Source organism: Anneissia japonica, unplaced genomic scaffold (assembly GCF_011630105.1).
Source record: "Anneissia japonica isolate Jap-2015-1 unplaced genomic scaffold, ASM1163010v1 scaffold1005_len2656397_cov198, whole genome shotgun sequence".
Classification (NCBI taxonomy): domain Eukaryota; kingdom Metazoa; phylum Echinodermata; class Crinoidea; order Comatulida; family Comatulidae; genus Anneissia; species Anneissia japonica.
In genome coordinates, this window is record NW_022683792.1 from 2,384,035 (window position 1) to 2,401,342 (window position 17,308).

The 17,308-nt window shown below is 33.1% G+C and overlaps 1 protein-coding gene across 2 annotated transcripts in view; it reads right to left on the bottom strand.

Annotated features, from left to right (window-relative positions):
* Positions 1 to 17,308, bottom strand: part of LOC117102499 — a 76,963-nt gene that overhangs the window by 20,864 nt on the left and 38,791 nt on the right. For both annotated transcript variants that reach the window (XM_033242801.1, XM_033242795.1), the window contains exon 4: positions 4,677 to 4,742. In XM_033242801.1, the coding sequence (XP_033098692.1) occupies positions 4,677 to 4,742 (66 nt within the window). The remainder of the gene's footprint in view (positions 1 to 4,676; positions 4,743 to 17,308) is intronic.

Here is a 17,308-nt window from a genome sequence, read left to right on the forward strand (position 1 = left end):
GAAAACAAAGATGGCGTATCGACATATCGGCCATTTTACGGAGAAATTACTTTACAAATGTTTTTATTAATTTCTCAAATTCAACAAATTGTTGAAGGTTAGTATTTTGTGACTGGTTTATTGACTACCCAAGGATTCCAAAACCTTCATTCATTGGATTTTAGAAAATGGTTTCATATCCATTTTAAGGGTATTGATTGCTTCAAATGTTTACTGTGATAGTGAGTTCATCCATGGAATAGGTCCATGTCCATCTGTGAAAGGGGTTCTCAACTAGGCCTAGGCTAGACCTATATCGCAGTAGGGGAAAAAATGGTTCATTGAATAAACACTGAATAAATTTTACACAACCTTGGCATTACCTTACAGACGCGTGTGAATGCTTTTTATCTCGGTAGGAATAACTCGGGAGATCGCTCGGTTACAATTTGTTAATTTTTGTTAAATTTAACTTCACGTGTGAATCGGGTACAAGACTGAATGACCCATAATAAAGTTGCAGTTACTTTAAAATTCTTTATCTTCCAATATTAAAATCATTTCCTTTAGCCAATAATACTGTAATATACTGTAATAAAGGGTACCAATAAACATGGGAACAGATCATGGGGCCCTTCCCACATATTTTTAAAGGGGTTAGTCCCCATGCTTTGCAATGTAAAACAAGTAAAGATGCCTGAAAATTGTTGAAATGAACTGCAAAAATGACCCTGGTTTTGATGAAAGAGCACTGCACAGCCAGATAGAGTATGATGATGAATTTTACTAATAAAGCCAATTCAGACAGATGGGCTATCGATATTGCGGTAATGATGCAAGCATGCACTTTTTTATATGAAACAAATATTGCAGTAATATTGCCATAATATAACACCTTCCTGTATGAATGGAATATTTACTCTGGCATTGCCATCGGTAATGTCAATTGTATAAAAACAATGCAAGTTTTCCTGTAACCATTATGCTAGGCCTAGATTTATGATATAACCAGCCTACCTACTTACTGCACATGCTATATCATATTTTTCAGGATTTCAGTTTGCTGCGTTTCGATGTAGGCATAGCCCCCATAATAATTTAAAAGTATTTGTAATATAAATTAAGTATGAGCACCCTGTCAGTGCGAAGAAAACCTTTTTCATTTCTTGCTATATGTTCCTTTTCCAAATTGGAGATTAAATAAACACATACTGTCAGAATACTGAGGCAAACATTGACATCCATTTTCTAAAGCAGGAAATCAAAGAATTATGGGGCAGTAAGCCTTTTCTACTTTAGGTAAACATTTGCTTTATTTTGTTCCTAGGCTGTTAAACACACAGTGTTTATAAATTCCAAAAGTAAATCACATCTGGACATGTAATTGATAGTTCTGTTTTCATTCTTATCAATGGAAAAGTAAATCCACACATATGCAAATAAATCACCATTGCTATATAAACTAGGCACTGTATGAAACTTGGGTAAAGATGTTTTTGATCAAGTACATTTTACAGCATTTTATCCCTCAGGACCTTTGGATTAAGCAATGAGCATCCTTATCACCAAGGGAATAGTTATATTGAATCCATTGAAATTAACGATAATTCCAAAGATACTAGAAATACAAGATGGAGCAATCGCATAGCAAAAGTGAGGCGGATATACGTCACACCTTTCACACAAATCCAGTCGTAAAGCGGCGTCCTTCAGTTTTCAATATAGCAATTTACACATGTTTATCCAGTTCATATCTAGACGTACTGGGCGCCCTTCTGTTGCTAAGTAAATCCAGACGTACACGGCGCCCTTTTCTTTCCGCTAATATCCGCTAATGATAGAAACTTTATCAGTAATCACAGTCTGATCATACAATTCTACACTTTTGTGTCTGTTATTTTATTCTTTTGATTTATTTATGCCTACTTGATTGTATTTTATGGGTGGCAACAATGCCTACCTCCACCAAATGGGCCTTTAGAAGGGTATATATTCACCCGGGTATTCATTGTGATGTAGAATTTGACAGAAGTTTTTTAGGGTGTGTTTCTACTGATAAACACAAAATAATCGATTTTTTAAAACGGTTTTTTTAATGAGTACCAGACAGCCTGCTGGCGTTGCAACTGCATTTTTGATTTTTCGAAAATCGGTTTTCGTGACACAAATTACGTCACCATTTTGTTTATAAAACACGTTGTTTCCTAACTGTATAGGATAGTATCTTTCTCATTCCTGTCATGATGACGAGGAGTAAGATACGATGTGGGGCGAGAAAGCAAATGTTTTCGGCTGTGCTCATCAGCACAATTATGAACGACGACCAAACGAGGACAACGGTAGGCCCAAAAGAGCCAAGAGTCCTAGGCCCAATATCCCCCTCCCCCCACAAAGTAATTAAAAAACGAATTCGTCACTCCTCATGTTTGTTGACATTTTTAGCTTGTAGGCCTAGGACATAAACAAAAGGACAAATTTGTTTTGAAAGTTCGGGCCTAATACGATCTAGTCTTTGCAGTGATTGACCTGGAGGTCACATTTCACCTGATAATCGCTTTTTTTGTGTTGCAGCTAAAAGGTGCACAGCCAAAATTGGTTATTTGCCGTTCAAACACGCTATACATTGCGTGTTTTTAATCAATTTTTTTTAATCGCTTTTTTCAAACTGGTCCCGTTTCTACTGCGAGAATAAAAGCGATTTTTTGAAAAAGCGATTTTTAATTAATTATTTCTTTCCAGTAGAAACAGGCCCTTAGATCCAGCCATACGCAGTGCCCCATCGTTTGAATTCCCACCATGCATTTCGGTGAAACACTTTTTTTCTGTGGAAAACTCTACCTTGTGTTTCTAGCTTTGATAATTCTCTTAACTAATTCTCATCCTGAGGCTTAAGGGGTAAAGCTGTTTTTAATCAGAGAAAAATCCTAGTAATTGTGAGGATTAAACCTAGGATTATCTGATTCTATTGAACACAATTTTTATTTTATCTCCTTCCACTCAAATTATTATTATGTGATAATTATTATATGATCAGGCGTCTACATCACACAAATATCTAATAAAAATTCCATAATACAATATCAATAATAATAAAAATAATCATGATCAAGTGGCAGGTCACTCGTTGTCACGTGACCTTTGGTGTTAGTATAATCATGTCACAAGAGGCTGTTGTAGATGGTGATAGGTCACTTGACAGCTGATGAATAATAATAATAATAATAATAATAATAATAATAATAATAATAATTATAACAATAAGCTTTACAAAGTGCACAAGTCCACTGCAGTAGTGCTCAAGGTGCTAAAATGAAGGGAAGGTACCAAAAGCTACTGAAAGGAAATAAAGCCATTGACTTTTAAAGGTAACTTTTGTCTATTACATTATAACATGAGAGTCAGATAGTAACTTCCAAGGCAATAATCACGATGACAGCAAACAATACTAAAATAATAATAATGAAAATAACACAGTACTAATAGCTTGTGTTTGAAGAAATACTACAAAGTTTGTATTTAATTTAATAAGCCAATATACATCTGTCAATTATTAATTTCAGTGCATAAAACTAATAATACAAAGCAAAACTTGAATATGCATTTCTTTTTCAATTTATAAAGAAGGATCTGATTCCTCAAAGAGAAATATTTAAATTCTCTCTAAATGTTGTCCGTTTTCAGGCATGAACAACCGAAGTGAAATGTCATTCAGCCTTCACCCACTCACTCACTGGGTTGAGAAGTGGCCAGAGAATTGTTGAATTATATCACTAGACATGTTAATGAATTGCTGTTCTTTGACATACATTAATAGTACAAGAATCAAATGTTGCTAATTCTCAGGCAACGGTGGTGCCAAACGTGAAAACAGATAACCTGTACTTTATAAGCATGATTTTGAGTGGATTTTGATTTATGTTTCTATTCAACCAAATCAACATAAGAATGAATTTTTAAATGCATTCGAAATTTTTTTTACTAAACTTGTATTAAAAAAAACCAATGGGAAGTAAAAAAACAATATTTGTTACAATACCATTATTTAAATCTTGGTGAAAATGTATGAGTCATGTTTACAATCTGCAAAATACTAATGGAGCACGTTTTTGAGCCTAAATAGAATAAAACAACATTACGGTATTCACTCCAATGTCCGGGTATAACTAATATGATCAATTATATTTTTATTTGGCGAACCACAACATTATTCTTCTTATATGTAATATACCATCTGTGGTTATACATAAGATTATCCTTAATGAGGGTAACACAATTAGTGTGAAACATTGCTTCCAATTAAAGCCCTTAAACTAAGAAATAGCAAGAAAACTAAAATGATAAAAACAACTATTAAAACATTGTATGTAAGTGAAAATGAAAAATTATAGGCCTAACACAACAAATTCTGAGATAGAAGATATATCGAGATGAACTGTTTACTTTCAAAACTAAACCATGGTTCCATTTTTACTTTAATATACAATAGACAGAATTAATTAATTTCTAATAAATATATTATTATAAAGAAAATATATATTTCTGGATTTTTAATAATTTAAGACTTCTGTGAGAAAAGTATCTGTTCAGTATTTCATATTGATACCCTTGAAATTGTTGTTATCTAGCACGTTGATCAAGCAACATGTACAAAGAGAATTAACTGACAATTAGAAAAGAAATTAAGCTTAATTGCTTACCCTGAGAATCTGTTTCTGCTAGTGACTTCATTTTTCTGGTTGCTTTCATGTTTTTTCCAAGTTCATCTTAAAAAACAGGAAAAAAAATTAATTGTTTTGATACTGCTCAGATCACTTTCAAGGACTATGGAAAATATTAAGAAAAAGATAAGCTACTAAATCCCAATCTATTAGAAAATTTGTTCTGATTATACACATTGATCATTAATATTCTAATTTTATTTTTAATTGATCATTATCATAATTAATCAACTAATTGATTTAAAAATGAAATTCTGAGAAATGTGTGGCAGAGATTTTATCTTTCAAAACATTTTCTCTGCTTAATTGCATAATGATGGTGATCATACAATTTTCTTTAATAAAGATCACTAAACTCAAAATCAATCATATACAATGTGGTAACTCTTCCACTCACTTTGTTTACACTATTATAGTAAAGTTTTATGTGACAAAAATCTGTGATTTTCTTGCATATGAACATGATAGAGTAATGTCATATCATCTTTATGTGGGAAAATCACCTGAAACTTGATAATGTGAACAGAGCTTAAATATTCCTATTCATGCATGTAATTACATCATCACACCAATATCGATCCAAATCACACACATCTTACCAGAATACAGTACTCATTCACATTTTTGGGTGAAGCATGGAGACATTAAAAAAAACCTCCATTGGTGAAGGAGGACAAAGTAGAGTATCTCATCCCTAATCGGACTTTGCCAAACATCATAGGAAAATGTACCTTTGGTGTGTCAGATCTATTAATTGGATTTTCCCAAATATCAGATGGAAATAATGTACTGTAGGCTTCAGACTGACAACTGACAACATTCTGTTTAAAAGCTGAAAACATTCTCCCCAGCACCACACACACTCACATTGTGTGCATTATTTGTTCAAACTCTGTCTTTTCTGTGGTATTTACCTGTGATTCACCAATATATGGGTATGAAATCACATCATCATGAACAAATCTAGGGGTCCCAAATTGGAAGAAGTCATTTCCGGGAAATCTACAGTGGCGGGTCGAAGGGTAGGAGGTGGGAGGGACTTTCACAGATGGAGGGTCTAGGCCACCTAAACCCCACCACAAATGGAGCTGATGTAAAAAAAATTATGATTATGGCCCCTTTGGATGGCCGGAAATTGTCCTCTCTGACTTAAATTTGAATTTTTCTATTCTACCCCCTTTTTAAAAATATAATTTTGAAATATTTAGGGGGCCCGGGCTGGCATCCTCCCTTGAATCCGCCACTAACTGGTTAATGAGATTTCTTAACACAATTCATTTTATTTTGTTGCACATAGTAATACCCATCGGCACTGCTTTCGTGAGAAAACTGATAATAAAGTAGTAGGTGAAAATATGCAAAGTTATGAATTTGTGGAGATGGGTTAATTTCCGGGAGATTTTTGCTTGCTTGCTTGCGGAAGTACAGGAGGCCGTTCCAATTTCCGGGAGTTTTTGGTGACTTGGGACCCTGCAAATCAGATAATTGTTACCAAACTATTGATAGTATGAACAGAACATTAGCCTTTATTTTGTAAACAGTTACTCATAAGAAGAAGGGGAATTCTTTTTTGTTATTAAGTGGGTAGCCTGTGTTACCTCATGTCGCAATTTTTCCTATGGATTTACAGTCTGAATTGCAAAACTGTTGAATGGTTGTAAAGGATATATTCTATCTCAGATTTGTAATTATATTTGATATTTTTTTTTCAAAGATGTGGCAAAATGAGATCAAGACCTATTAGATAACTACAGTATAAGTAAATCTGAAGGAATCTGAATCTATTGTTGACTGCAAATGATTGTGACTGCAATTATTATACGTAAACACCAGGGCTGGAAATTAACCTCAAAACCATAGTGGCCAGCAGGGCCAGTAAGGAAAAAATGATACTGGCCCTTCCAAGGTTATACTGGTCCTATTTTTTTTGCGGTAAATATAAATCCGAAATATAATTTTACAAAAAATACAAAATCAATAAAACCAGCAAGATGACATTGGTGTAATAATTGTTTTTAGCCAATTTGGCAATTGAATCTGTCTTTAGCCAAAATCATTAGTCCGAGAAAAAATCCATTGTATGACTATTCACGATCGACACAAGAGTTTTAAAAATGTGATTTTAGACCACATAGAGATTGGCAACCAAAATAACATTATTTGATAGGCAAATTATTATTTTTGGCATACCAACGAGGTACAGTAATTCAAAAGTTTTCTATTAACACAAAAGTTGAAAAAATTACAAAGGCCTAGGCATAAAGTATTCTCCTTTTAGTTTAGAACGATATCAGCGGGGTGGGGGGAGATCGTGGAGCACTGAGAAAAGCCTACTTTTGGGAGTTAGTGGAACAATAGTGTCTCCAGAAAACCTGTATTTTATGCATTTTCAGTATAATTATGTATCAGGACATAAAGTTCCAACAAGGAACAAGAACAAAATTGGCTTGGGTCTGATCGTCTGGAAATAGGCCCAAATTTTTCACTGCAATGATCAAGGACTTACGATCTGGACCTACTGTAGCCTAGGTCTAGTAGTAGGCTATGCCTAGCCTTGGCAGATTAAACCGCTACTACTACTAGGCCTAGGTGCCTACTGCCGTCACTCTGCTCTAGTACCACCGTGTAACAGAGCAACCAACGTGGTGCATTCTTAAAATATTACACGCATTACTTAAATGTATTTTACATATCAGGCGAGAACACAAAATCATTAACATTTCTACCACCATCGCATGCATAGACCTTGATCCTAGGCCTAAGCATACGGTAGTCCTCCATTGGATAAACAAGCTCAGAAGTCGTTATGTACCCGACGGTCGGCTGCCTTTAGGTATACTTTGTGGCTAGTTTGCGCCCAAAGGGTACTTCCAGCTAGCCAGCTGTCGTGAATATACAGTAGTTCCTTTGTGTAATCGTCATACATGAGGTGATTCACCTTCATATAGTCGTCGTCATACAGCCACTGCCCTTCATTCACCGCGTTAAAATAACGAATAACAAAATTCGAAGCACACAATGACGTTTGCAACTAGACTACCAATACAACAACACAAATAAACTTCGCATGGCTATGATGGATTGGCGAAAAATAGAGACTGGACGGAAAAAAAAATGATGTATTTTAGCAAGTATATGAAACTTTTAAATGATTTTAAGCCTTCGCCAAAATGGCTAAAAGTAGTTGGTTAATTTTTCACCAGTCCAAAATAGTAAGGGTCGCCAAACGGGGCGATACCCAAAACATTTGTTATCGCCCGACGCCAAAAAAGGTCGCCACTAGCGACCGGGCGACCGCTAATTTCTAGCCCTGAAACACTATATTAATAGTTTAACAATAGAAATGAAAATCAATTCCATTTTAGTTGAGTATTCCCAAAATAAAATAATTTTGGTAAAGAGTGTGATGCTAAATTATAGCTAGCAAGAACACTGATTATTTTTTAATGATTGTCAGTCAACAGTGAATGACTCACCACTTATACTGGATGAAAGCTATTCACAATAAAAATCTCAATAAAAAGCACAATTTAGGAGGCTTATGATATGTAGTTGTTTTCAGTGGAAAAAATTTAAGGCGGGATTTGACACCATGACCATGACACTAAAAGTCAAGCATCATAACACTACACTAAATAAAGTTATCCCTTCAATATTTATTTGTGTATAATGTTAAATGAAATAAAATAAGTTTTTTATTAAATAAATTAAAAATAAAGATCACAGGTGACCCTTGCATACACATGTTTATATATACCATAACAGGGGTACCCTGGCCTCCCATTCCCTACTGGTTCCACCACTGTGAAAAAAAAATGAATACCGTAAAATGCTTGGTAAAAAATAAGCGCCGCTCTCGAAATAACCGCCTCTCTTGAATAAGCGCCGCGGCGCTTGAAAGAGAGTATATTATGGACCTGTGTGCAATGAAACACTTTAAGAAATAGGATTTTAAATACGACACAAGCATTTCTTTATAAACGTTTATTTACGATGACGTGGCCTACTGAAGTACGGGAATATGTGAGATAGGTAACATGGGAAAGGGCATGGAATGCACCAAGCCAATATTTTTTTTTTTTTTTTTGTGCCGCTATCGATAAGCACTGCACTGAAGCCTCCAAAAATTGTATAAGCGCCACAGTGCTTGTTCGAGCATTTACGGTAATCATAATTATTATTATAATATGATCTTTTTCTTTTTGTCAAGAGTCACTGTGCCTCGTTATAGCACGCTAGATAGATGGTGCATTATACCGTAAGTTCTGTTTTATTATTATTATTATCTCTTAATTGTAAAATAAAAAATTTTACTTAATAAATCAAGGTGCTAATAGTCATTCTATATTGTTGGGCAGAACAAATATGAAACGAAAAGTAAATGTTTAAACTACTAATGAACTGACTATATCAGAGATAATTTTTAACTAAAATATCAATCATCATTTAAGTAGTTAACTGAATGTGTAAATTATCGGAAGGAAGGCAAAATTAAAATCATTTATTACTTGATAAGGTCCCACTAAAAAAATCATTAGATTATTGCCTCTACCATAATGCATAACTTTCTTTTCAAAAATATTTCTTTTTTTGAAAATATCTTATTTTTCACATAGATTAATCATGTTTGTTCTCCCTCGAAACAGTTTAAAAGGACAGAAAATTACCAATTGATTCCAATTTCCAATAAAGGCAAACATAGATGCTACTGTTTATGGAAATCTGTGGTATAGAATTCTAATTGAATAGCTTCAACATTTAATCAACTTATTATTATGTTCCAAAAATTGTAATCTTTGTGCAAATTTCAATGGTAAAATACATAACTACACCAGTGGCGGATCCAGGAATTCGAAATAGAGGGGGTCCAGAGAGGGTCTTTCACAGATAAGGGGGTTCACCCACCTTAGCCCCACCATGGTTATTTATGATTATGTTACCTCTAGATGGCCAGAAATGGCACTTTTGATTCTAAATTTGAATATAACTTTCTTTTTTCTTCCATTTTTTTTATTTAAAGGGGCCAGGCCAAATGGCACCTTCCCCCCCCCCCCTTGAATCGGCCACCGTATGCATACTATCAGATTGCTCCAATGGTAATTTCAGAGGATTTTTAAAAGTCTGAAAGTTTAAATCTCATCTTGTTTTATTTACGCCACAAGTATTTGTGTGTTTTCTAAGCTAAAAGTGCGATAAAAAAAATGTTTTTTTTTTTTTTTTTTGTTCTTCGTAAAAGCCATTTTTTGTCCGAAATAAACATGCCCCTTATATGTCGTAAAGGCCTACCAGCTACCCAAAACCAACCGGGATCTATGTTATAGCACTGTTTATTTCAATTAAATGTACACAGTTTAATCAGGGAGATGTAAAAAAAAATTATTATTTAGTTATTATTATTATTATTATAATTATTATTATTTGTTACTGGTTTCTTTTCATGAAGTGTTTGCATGTGGTTTGTATTCTCACATTTGTGTATTACAATATTATAAGTGGGTAACCATGTTGTACACAGTTCAGTACCATGTTAATCATCAGCACACTTCAGAGCGTGACAAATAACCAACAATAATAATAATGTTAAATTTTTACAACTCATCATGTTGGATAGATGCAATGGGCAAACTGAGGCACATTATTACCAAATTAACCAATCATCTGTTAACAAACACCAATAACATAAACTAAATTTAGTTACATTTTGACATCAATTTAATCATAATTAAGAACTCTGAGACAAATAAAATACATACTGTAGCTATTCAGCGTGCATCAAAATTCTATGGATTTTATAAAAAACTTTATATTCTATTTTTTTTTATATCACAGAATTTAATTTTTCACTTACAATTCTATTGTCAAAGAAATCAGGTACATAAAAATAAAGATAAAAAAAAAACTTACTTGAATTCATAATAAAATCCACAATAGCATCATTCATAAACCAGCTCTGAATGGCAGCCACAAATAAACATACATTACAGCTAATTTTTAGGTCTGTTTGAAAAACTTATCAAATAAAGGTATGTCAATATAATCTATATATCCAAAGATGCAGGCAATAACAGGATATCACTGTGAAGGTACAGTCAATGGTAGGTGTTTATCAAAGGCACTGAGCCATCGATGGATCACTTGATTTAGGATAAATCTGTTTTAAATACCTGACCAATCGAAGCACTTCCCTCATGCAATCATGCCGCTATTGTGCTCATCGCAACCTAATCTAGAGGCTTAAGCAGCATTCATAAGAGAAAAAGAAACCACGACAAAGACAGTTTTTTTATCAAACATGCAAGACGAAAATGAATTTTTTGGAAAACTTTTGACCTGAGTTGGTTCAGCGGTTTAGTCTTTTGTTTTCTGCTCAATTGTCATTTATGGTTTTGTTTACAGTTTGATTTGGTGTGTGCACAATTCTTTTATTCCACTTTTATTGTCAATTCAATTTCTTAGTTTTATTTTTTAAGATTTTTTTTATTTACTCCAAACAAGGCCCAGAAACCACTTCTAGGGAGAGGAATACTTTTAACAATTAGAAATTGCAAATTGCAAGTGAAGTGCTGCGAAGTACAACTGCATATAAATGTTCTTCGAACAAATTATTTATGCGAGTCAAGTGAAAATAATGAATAATAAAAATACAACAAATAATATGAGACACGACCCATTGTCTATATTAGAACACTTCTCATTGGGTAACAAAGTCGTAATTTTTCATTTTTGTCAAAAAGTGTCTATAGAGTGTGGTGAATTATGGTTTAGGTTTTTTTAAATAAAGTTTCAAAAATGTCTATGTATGTGGAAAATATAGTTGATTACCAAGTGGGTTTTCTAGGGGCGAGTTGACTGCCAAAGAGTGTTGCCAAAGTGCGAGCCAGCGTGTTATTTGATCACAAGTCCGAGACATCACAAGTGTGAGCCAGCGAGCCATGACGTCACGACAATAGATACAAGACGTTAACGATCTGTGCGAGGTATCGGCTGAGATTTGTGGAGTACAATTCAAAAAACAACTATAGGTCTAATAATGAATTAGTGTGATGTTAAATAGACAATGTTAGCTATCAAAGAGCGACGTTGTTTTTCATTGGGACCTTCGTCCCTTCAAGGCTAGGCCTATACCATCCTAGCTAGTCTAGGCCTATAGTAGGATAAGGCTAGCGCGACATGCGGACGTTGGTACGAGTTAGTTAGTCTACAAACATCGCCTAAAGTAATTGATTTTACCCGGCAGAACGAAAGAAGGAAACTCCGCTTTTCAGTCGTCTTAGGCCGTTGTTTTTTGACAAACAATGACCTTTCAGAGGTCAAATTGCTGTCAAGAATATGAATTGGCTGCTTCGCAGCAATGAATCATAAGTAATGAAATACTTGCACATAAGACTGAAACATAGCACACAGTGAACCACATTACAGCAGCCCATCAACACTGGGTTATCTTCATGTCTAGCCAAGACTGGTCATGTGTGGTTTGAAATCCAGACCACAAGTTCAATAACCAGAGTGCAAACTGCTGCACCATGAGCAATCATGGGCTTTCGACAACAATGATTCAAAACAAAAACAACTCAAAAAATAACCCAGTAGTACTCTAGTACGACCTAGGACCCCACCTCATCAATCTACAGTATGTATCAAGGGGTAAGGTTTTAGGTTTATACAAAAGATAGAATAGGCCCTATTACTATTAAGTACGTCACTTTACTTTTGAAATATCAGCGTCTTGTCTAACTTGTCGACACTTGAGCTTCCCAATGGAAGATCCAAGCTTCACCACGTCCTTCCCTTACTGTTTTTCTGGGATTGAAAGGAAAACATCTTAACGACCCAACTACAGCTCATTGCATAGCCATTACATTACAACGTACATTAAGCCATTTGTCCCAGAGTTCTCAACACAATGGAGACTGAAAAGAATGTGTCATTATTGCCAGTACAATGTGATCACTGTAATGTTGACACACCTATCTTTCCCATTTGTTGGTACAGAGACGTTTTTTGGAAGAATATGAAAAACAAAATTAAAAACCATATACTGCATACCGTACTCTACCAATAATGCTGTGACAGTTATCTTGTATTCTCCCTTGGATTTCCCCATTTTTTCATATTTTCATTCAAAATCCAACATCTACATCAAGCTAATATAAAATACTTCCTACCTGTCACTGAACAATATTTCAATGCATTCACATAAATATATCAAAAACCTAGTCCTCATGAAGTACTTGTAGCTATCTCAAGCTAAATAAACTAAGTGTACAGAATCATTACATTATTGAAATACCTAACACATTTTTCATTTTAGATACAGTAATAATATCCCATTAAAAAACCAACATCTACATCATGCTATAAAATATTTCCTACCTGTCACTGAATATTTATGAAGTCACATAATATATCAAAAACCTAGTCCTCATTTAAGGAGCTCTCTCAAGCTAAATAAACTAATTGTACCCGGAATCATTGCATTAACAATTTATCTAAAACAGTTTTCATTCTAAATACAGTAATATCCCCTAAAAAAAACCCAACATCTACATTATGTTATAAAATACTTCCTACCTGTCACTGAACAAAATTTCAGTGAAGTCGCAAAATATATCAATAACCTAGTCCTCATAAACTAGCCCTCTCAAGCTAAATAAAGTAAGTAACCTGGAATTATTGCTTTAACAATATCTAAAACAGTTTTAATTTTAAATACAGTAATATCCTTTAAAAAAAAACCAATATCTAAATCATGCTAATAAAAAATATTTCCTACCTGTCACTGAATGATATTTTAATAAAGTTGCATAATATATATCAAAAACCTAGTCCTCATGAAATAGCTCTCTCAAGCTAAATAAACTAAGAGTAGCCGCCGGAATCATTGCGTTAACAATATCTAAAACCAATTATGCGAGAATAAAATATGAAGGCACATGAATCGCCAACCCAATGCAATTGCTTTACCATATGGTAGAAAGCTTAAATGGTTAGAGTTAAAGAAACAACTGTTTGTTTGCACTGGTGTAATACTGGTAGTAGATGACTAATACATTAACACAATTAAATAGACCTTCGACAATATAAAGCACAGTTGACTACCTGTATACTGCCATTATGAATTATAATATTGTCTACAGGTAGGTTTGTTTGTTATTGTGAATGTATGGTATTTAGATTGGCTGTATACTATGAAAAAGAGACTGCCACAATATCAGGTGGTGGATATCCCCTTCCTGAATTACGATATCATCTGCTTGAGTGATCACAATGGTCCTTTCCACTAAGTCTCATCCCTTGGAAATTGTTGCTAATTGATTGATACTCTGCAAAGTTCCATTAAAATAAGTTTTAAGTATCCTCATTGGATTAAGTTTATAGTGTTTAAAGTCTTTTTACTATAAATGTTTTTTCCAAATTTTCTTGTGATTATGTTGTGCTTTACCGTGATTAATAATTCTACAGTTTAGCAAAATTGCACTGCAAAAGATAATCATTTTTAAATTTATTTTTATTGTTAGCTAATAGTTAAATAGTTTTACTGTTTTTTGTCCATTTCAATTCCTTGGATACCAAATATCTGGTCATATATTATTTGATATTTGACAAAAATTATAAAAAATAAAGTATACAGTCATAAAAATTATATTTAAAAAATACTGAATGAATTATTGAATAAAATTATTGGGTAATTTTTTACATAATACCAAACATATCTGTGAAAGGCAGAGTATCCTGATAATAATATATTTGAACTCTGACCCCATTCCCCAGTTGGACTAGCTGTTTTTGTTATCACAAAAGGCCTAGTAGTGCCCACTCCTTCCCATAACCATATAGTACAGTAGCCTTTGTATGGAATTCCTTTTGACAGTATGTGATAGTCTTTTACATTGCATCTCATAATACATGGTTACCAGATTTTTGTGAGATACGAACCTAACGCATGAACAAACTTATAATATATTATGCTTGATAACATCAACTTCAATGACCGGTCTGTTATAATAAGGGTTTTTATTTCATTCGATCCAAGCAAAATGTAACTCATAAATTACCAGTACAATTTTGCCCAGGCTCAGTGTTCTTATTTTTTGGCCAATTTCGAATTCAAAATATTATTTTTTTTGAAAGGTAGAAAATTATTGTACAAACCAGTGTATCTGTACAGTATCGTAGTCACACCTACTACTATAGCTTTCATTTGACATTTTAACCTTATCCTCAATTTGTAATATTTTGTTCTTATTTTTTTTTTGCAATCTCAGCCTCAGTGTTCTTATAAAAAAAATGTGTAGGCCTGCATTCAAGAAAATCTATAAGGAATTTGTAAAACATTGTAATAAATATTTGTAGATTTCATTTGATTTGATGTTTAATTTTAGGCATTTTAACTACATTATGATTCTAGGGTGATGTTCATTATCTTACATTATCAATGAGAAAAACTTTTTGAATTGAAAGATAATGTTCTTAAACATATAAAGCAATCAAAATATTAAATTTAATTGTAGTCAATTCATCTTTAAGCCTTTTCTGCTATATGGGTTATCAGAGAATAACATAAATGTACGTAGTGGCCACAAATGAAAATAATAAGTTGAAAAATATTTTAAATTAAATTGAAATTGATTAAATTTATTATCCTTGATTGGAAGGTGAAAACTTGTAAACACAGAGTTGCAGCTCCACTCCATTAACATGTTGAGTTAGACATCCTCAAATACAGGTGTTTCAATTCATCATCATTTGTATGTAAACAACTTACTAAGAAAAAATTTGAATCCCATCGACAGACTATTAACTAAGCAAACAAGTTAATCTATTAATGTGAGAAAGTGTAATTGGCGGCATTTCAACATTAGAATCGCTCAACATCTCCAATGCAATCAGAAACCATTCAATTCCCATCTTCTCTAATGAAATATTTCAGCAGAATCGTGCACATGTGCAATCAGCACGCCCACATTGACACGCATACGCATGAACTAGTTATACATAGCCAGCCCGGTGCTACTCATTACCCGAAACTGATACAAAATATTTGCAGAAATAACAGGAAATGAAAATTACAGATATGATTGAAACATTTGGTCCTGCTCATTTAAATATTGAGGGAAGTATCTAAAACATTTAAACTAGTTTTATAAACTGACAATTTAACTAAGAAGTCAGTTTCAGGATTAATACCATATTTGGTCCTAGTTGATGAAATGAAGTGATTTGTCATGTTTTGAGTTCTTATTTCACAAACCTACATATATTTGCAGACTAACATATCAGTTATCATTTTAGATTTTGCAAAGCATCATCAAAAAAACATTTGATTATAATTTTTTTTTCTAGTTTGAAAAATATTATACAACATGCATTTTACAAGGGAAAAAATAGGAAAAGGGGGGAAAAAAGAAACTAATCATCTAAAATGAGGGGGAAAAAACAGCAACAAATACATAAATGAAAGAAAAAATTGCACCACAGCAGGGTTAAACCACCAGTGGCTTGATGAATTATTTAAAATTTATTCTTTCTTTATCTTGTTGCAGGCACATCCAATACTTGTGTTCCATCTCAAATGCATAGTGAGTGGTGTTAAAACTTGGTGCCCTACTTTCCAATCCCAGGGTCCTTTGCTGATACCCTAATAGATTTTTTTCACAATTAGAAAAATATCTTTACTTCTTAAGCCTCATAATGAAGAAGTCCCTGGATATTACCTGAGCTTCAGGGACAAGTAAGGGGTCACATTGATGAGATAATGACAACAAAAATAATGTAAAATGAAATATACCATTTATCATGCCTCTCTCTCTGGTTTAGTAACATTCATAATTTTTTTTTCCATTTTAATTTTAACAGAATGTTTTCATCATACTAAATAAATAATTATTAAAATGAAACAGAATAAAAAAATAAAATGTAAATAATGACCTACCCTAGTAATAGTAGTAGTAAAAACTATATTTTTAAAATATAGTATGAATATTACAATCTTTATGTGAAAAAATCAAATCTGATATAATTTATAATATTATGTTTTAAATGTGGGAAAACAAACATCATCATTAACAGACAGAAGTGAGGAATTCAACCTACATTCATTATTTTTACTTTCACTTCAAACAAGCAAACATTTTAAAGAAATAATGTTTATCTACAACAGCAATGTCAAGTATATTAATTCATCATACATATGAGCATGACTAGTGACGAAACAAAATCCTTAATGAGTACCGAGGTGTGTGAAGTGTCATGTATTGGGCCTATATAGACACTTTTGAGGTATCAGCTACAAACACTCTGCTTGTATTAATAATAGTTATTTATATCAATAAAATTTCTAGGCCACCTCCTTTTAACAAGTTTCTGCAAGAATAAACCACTGGTTGTATCAATATCATTATGACATGTATTCTCCCTAGGTTAAAATATTGAGTTAAATTAAATTACTGATTATGTATAATCAGAATACTTTATTTTTATACAATCTAAAACTTGAATTATGTAGTGTGAATAGACAATGTGGTATCAGTAAAATGACAAACATAATTATTATATAATCATCAAAAATGTATATGGAATGAATTACACCGTAAGAGACTAATCAATCATCT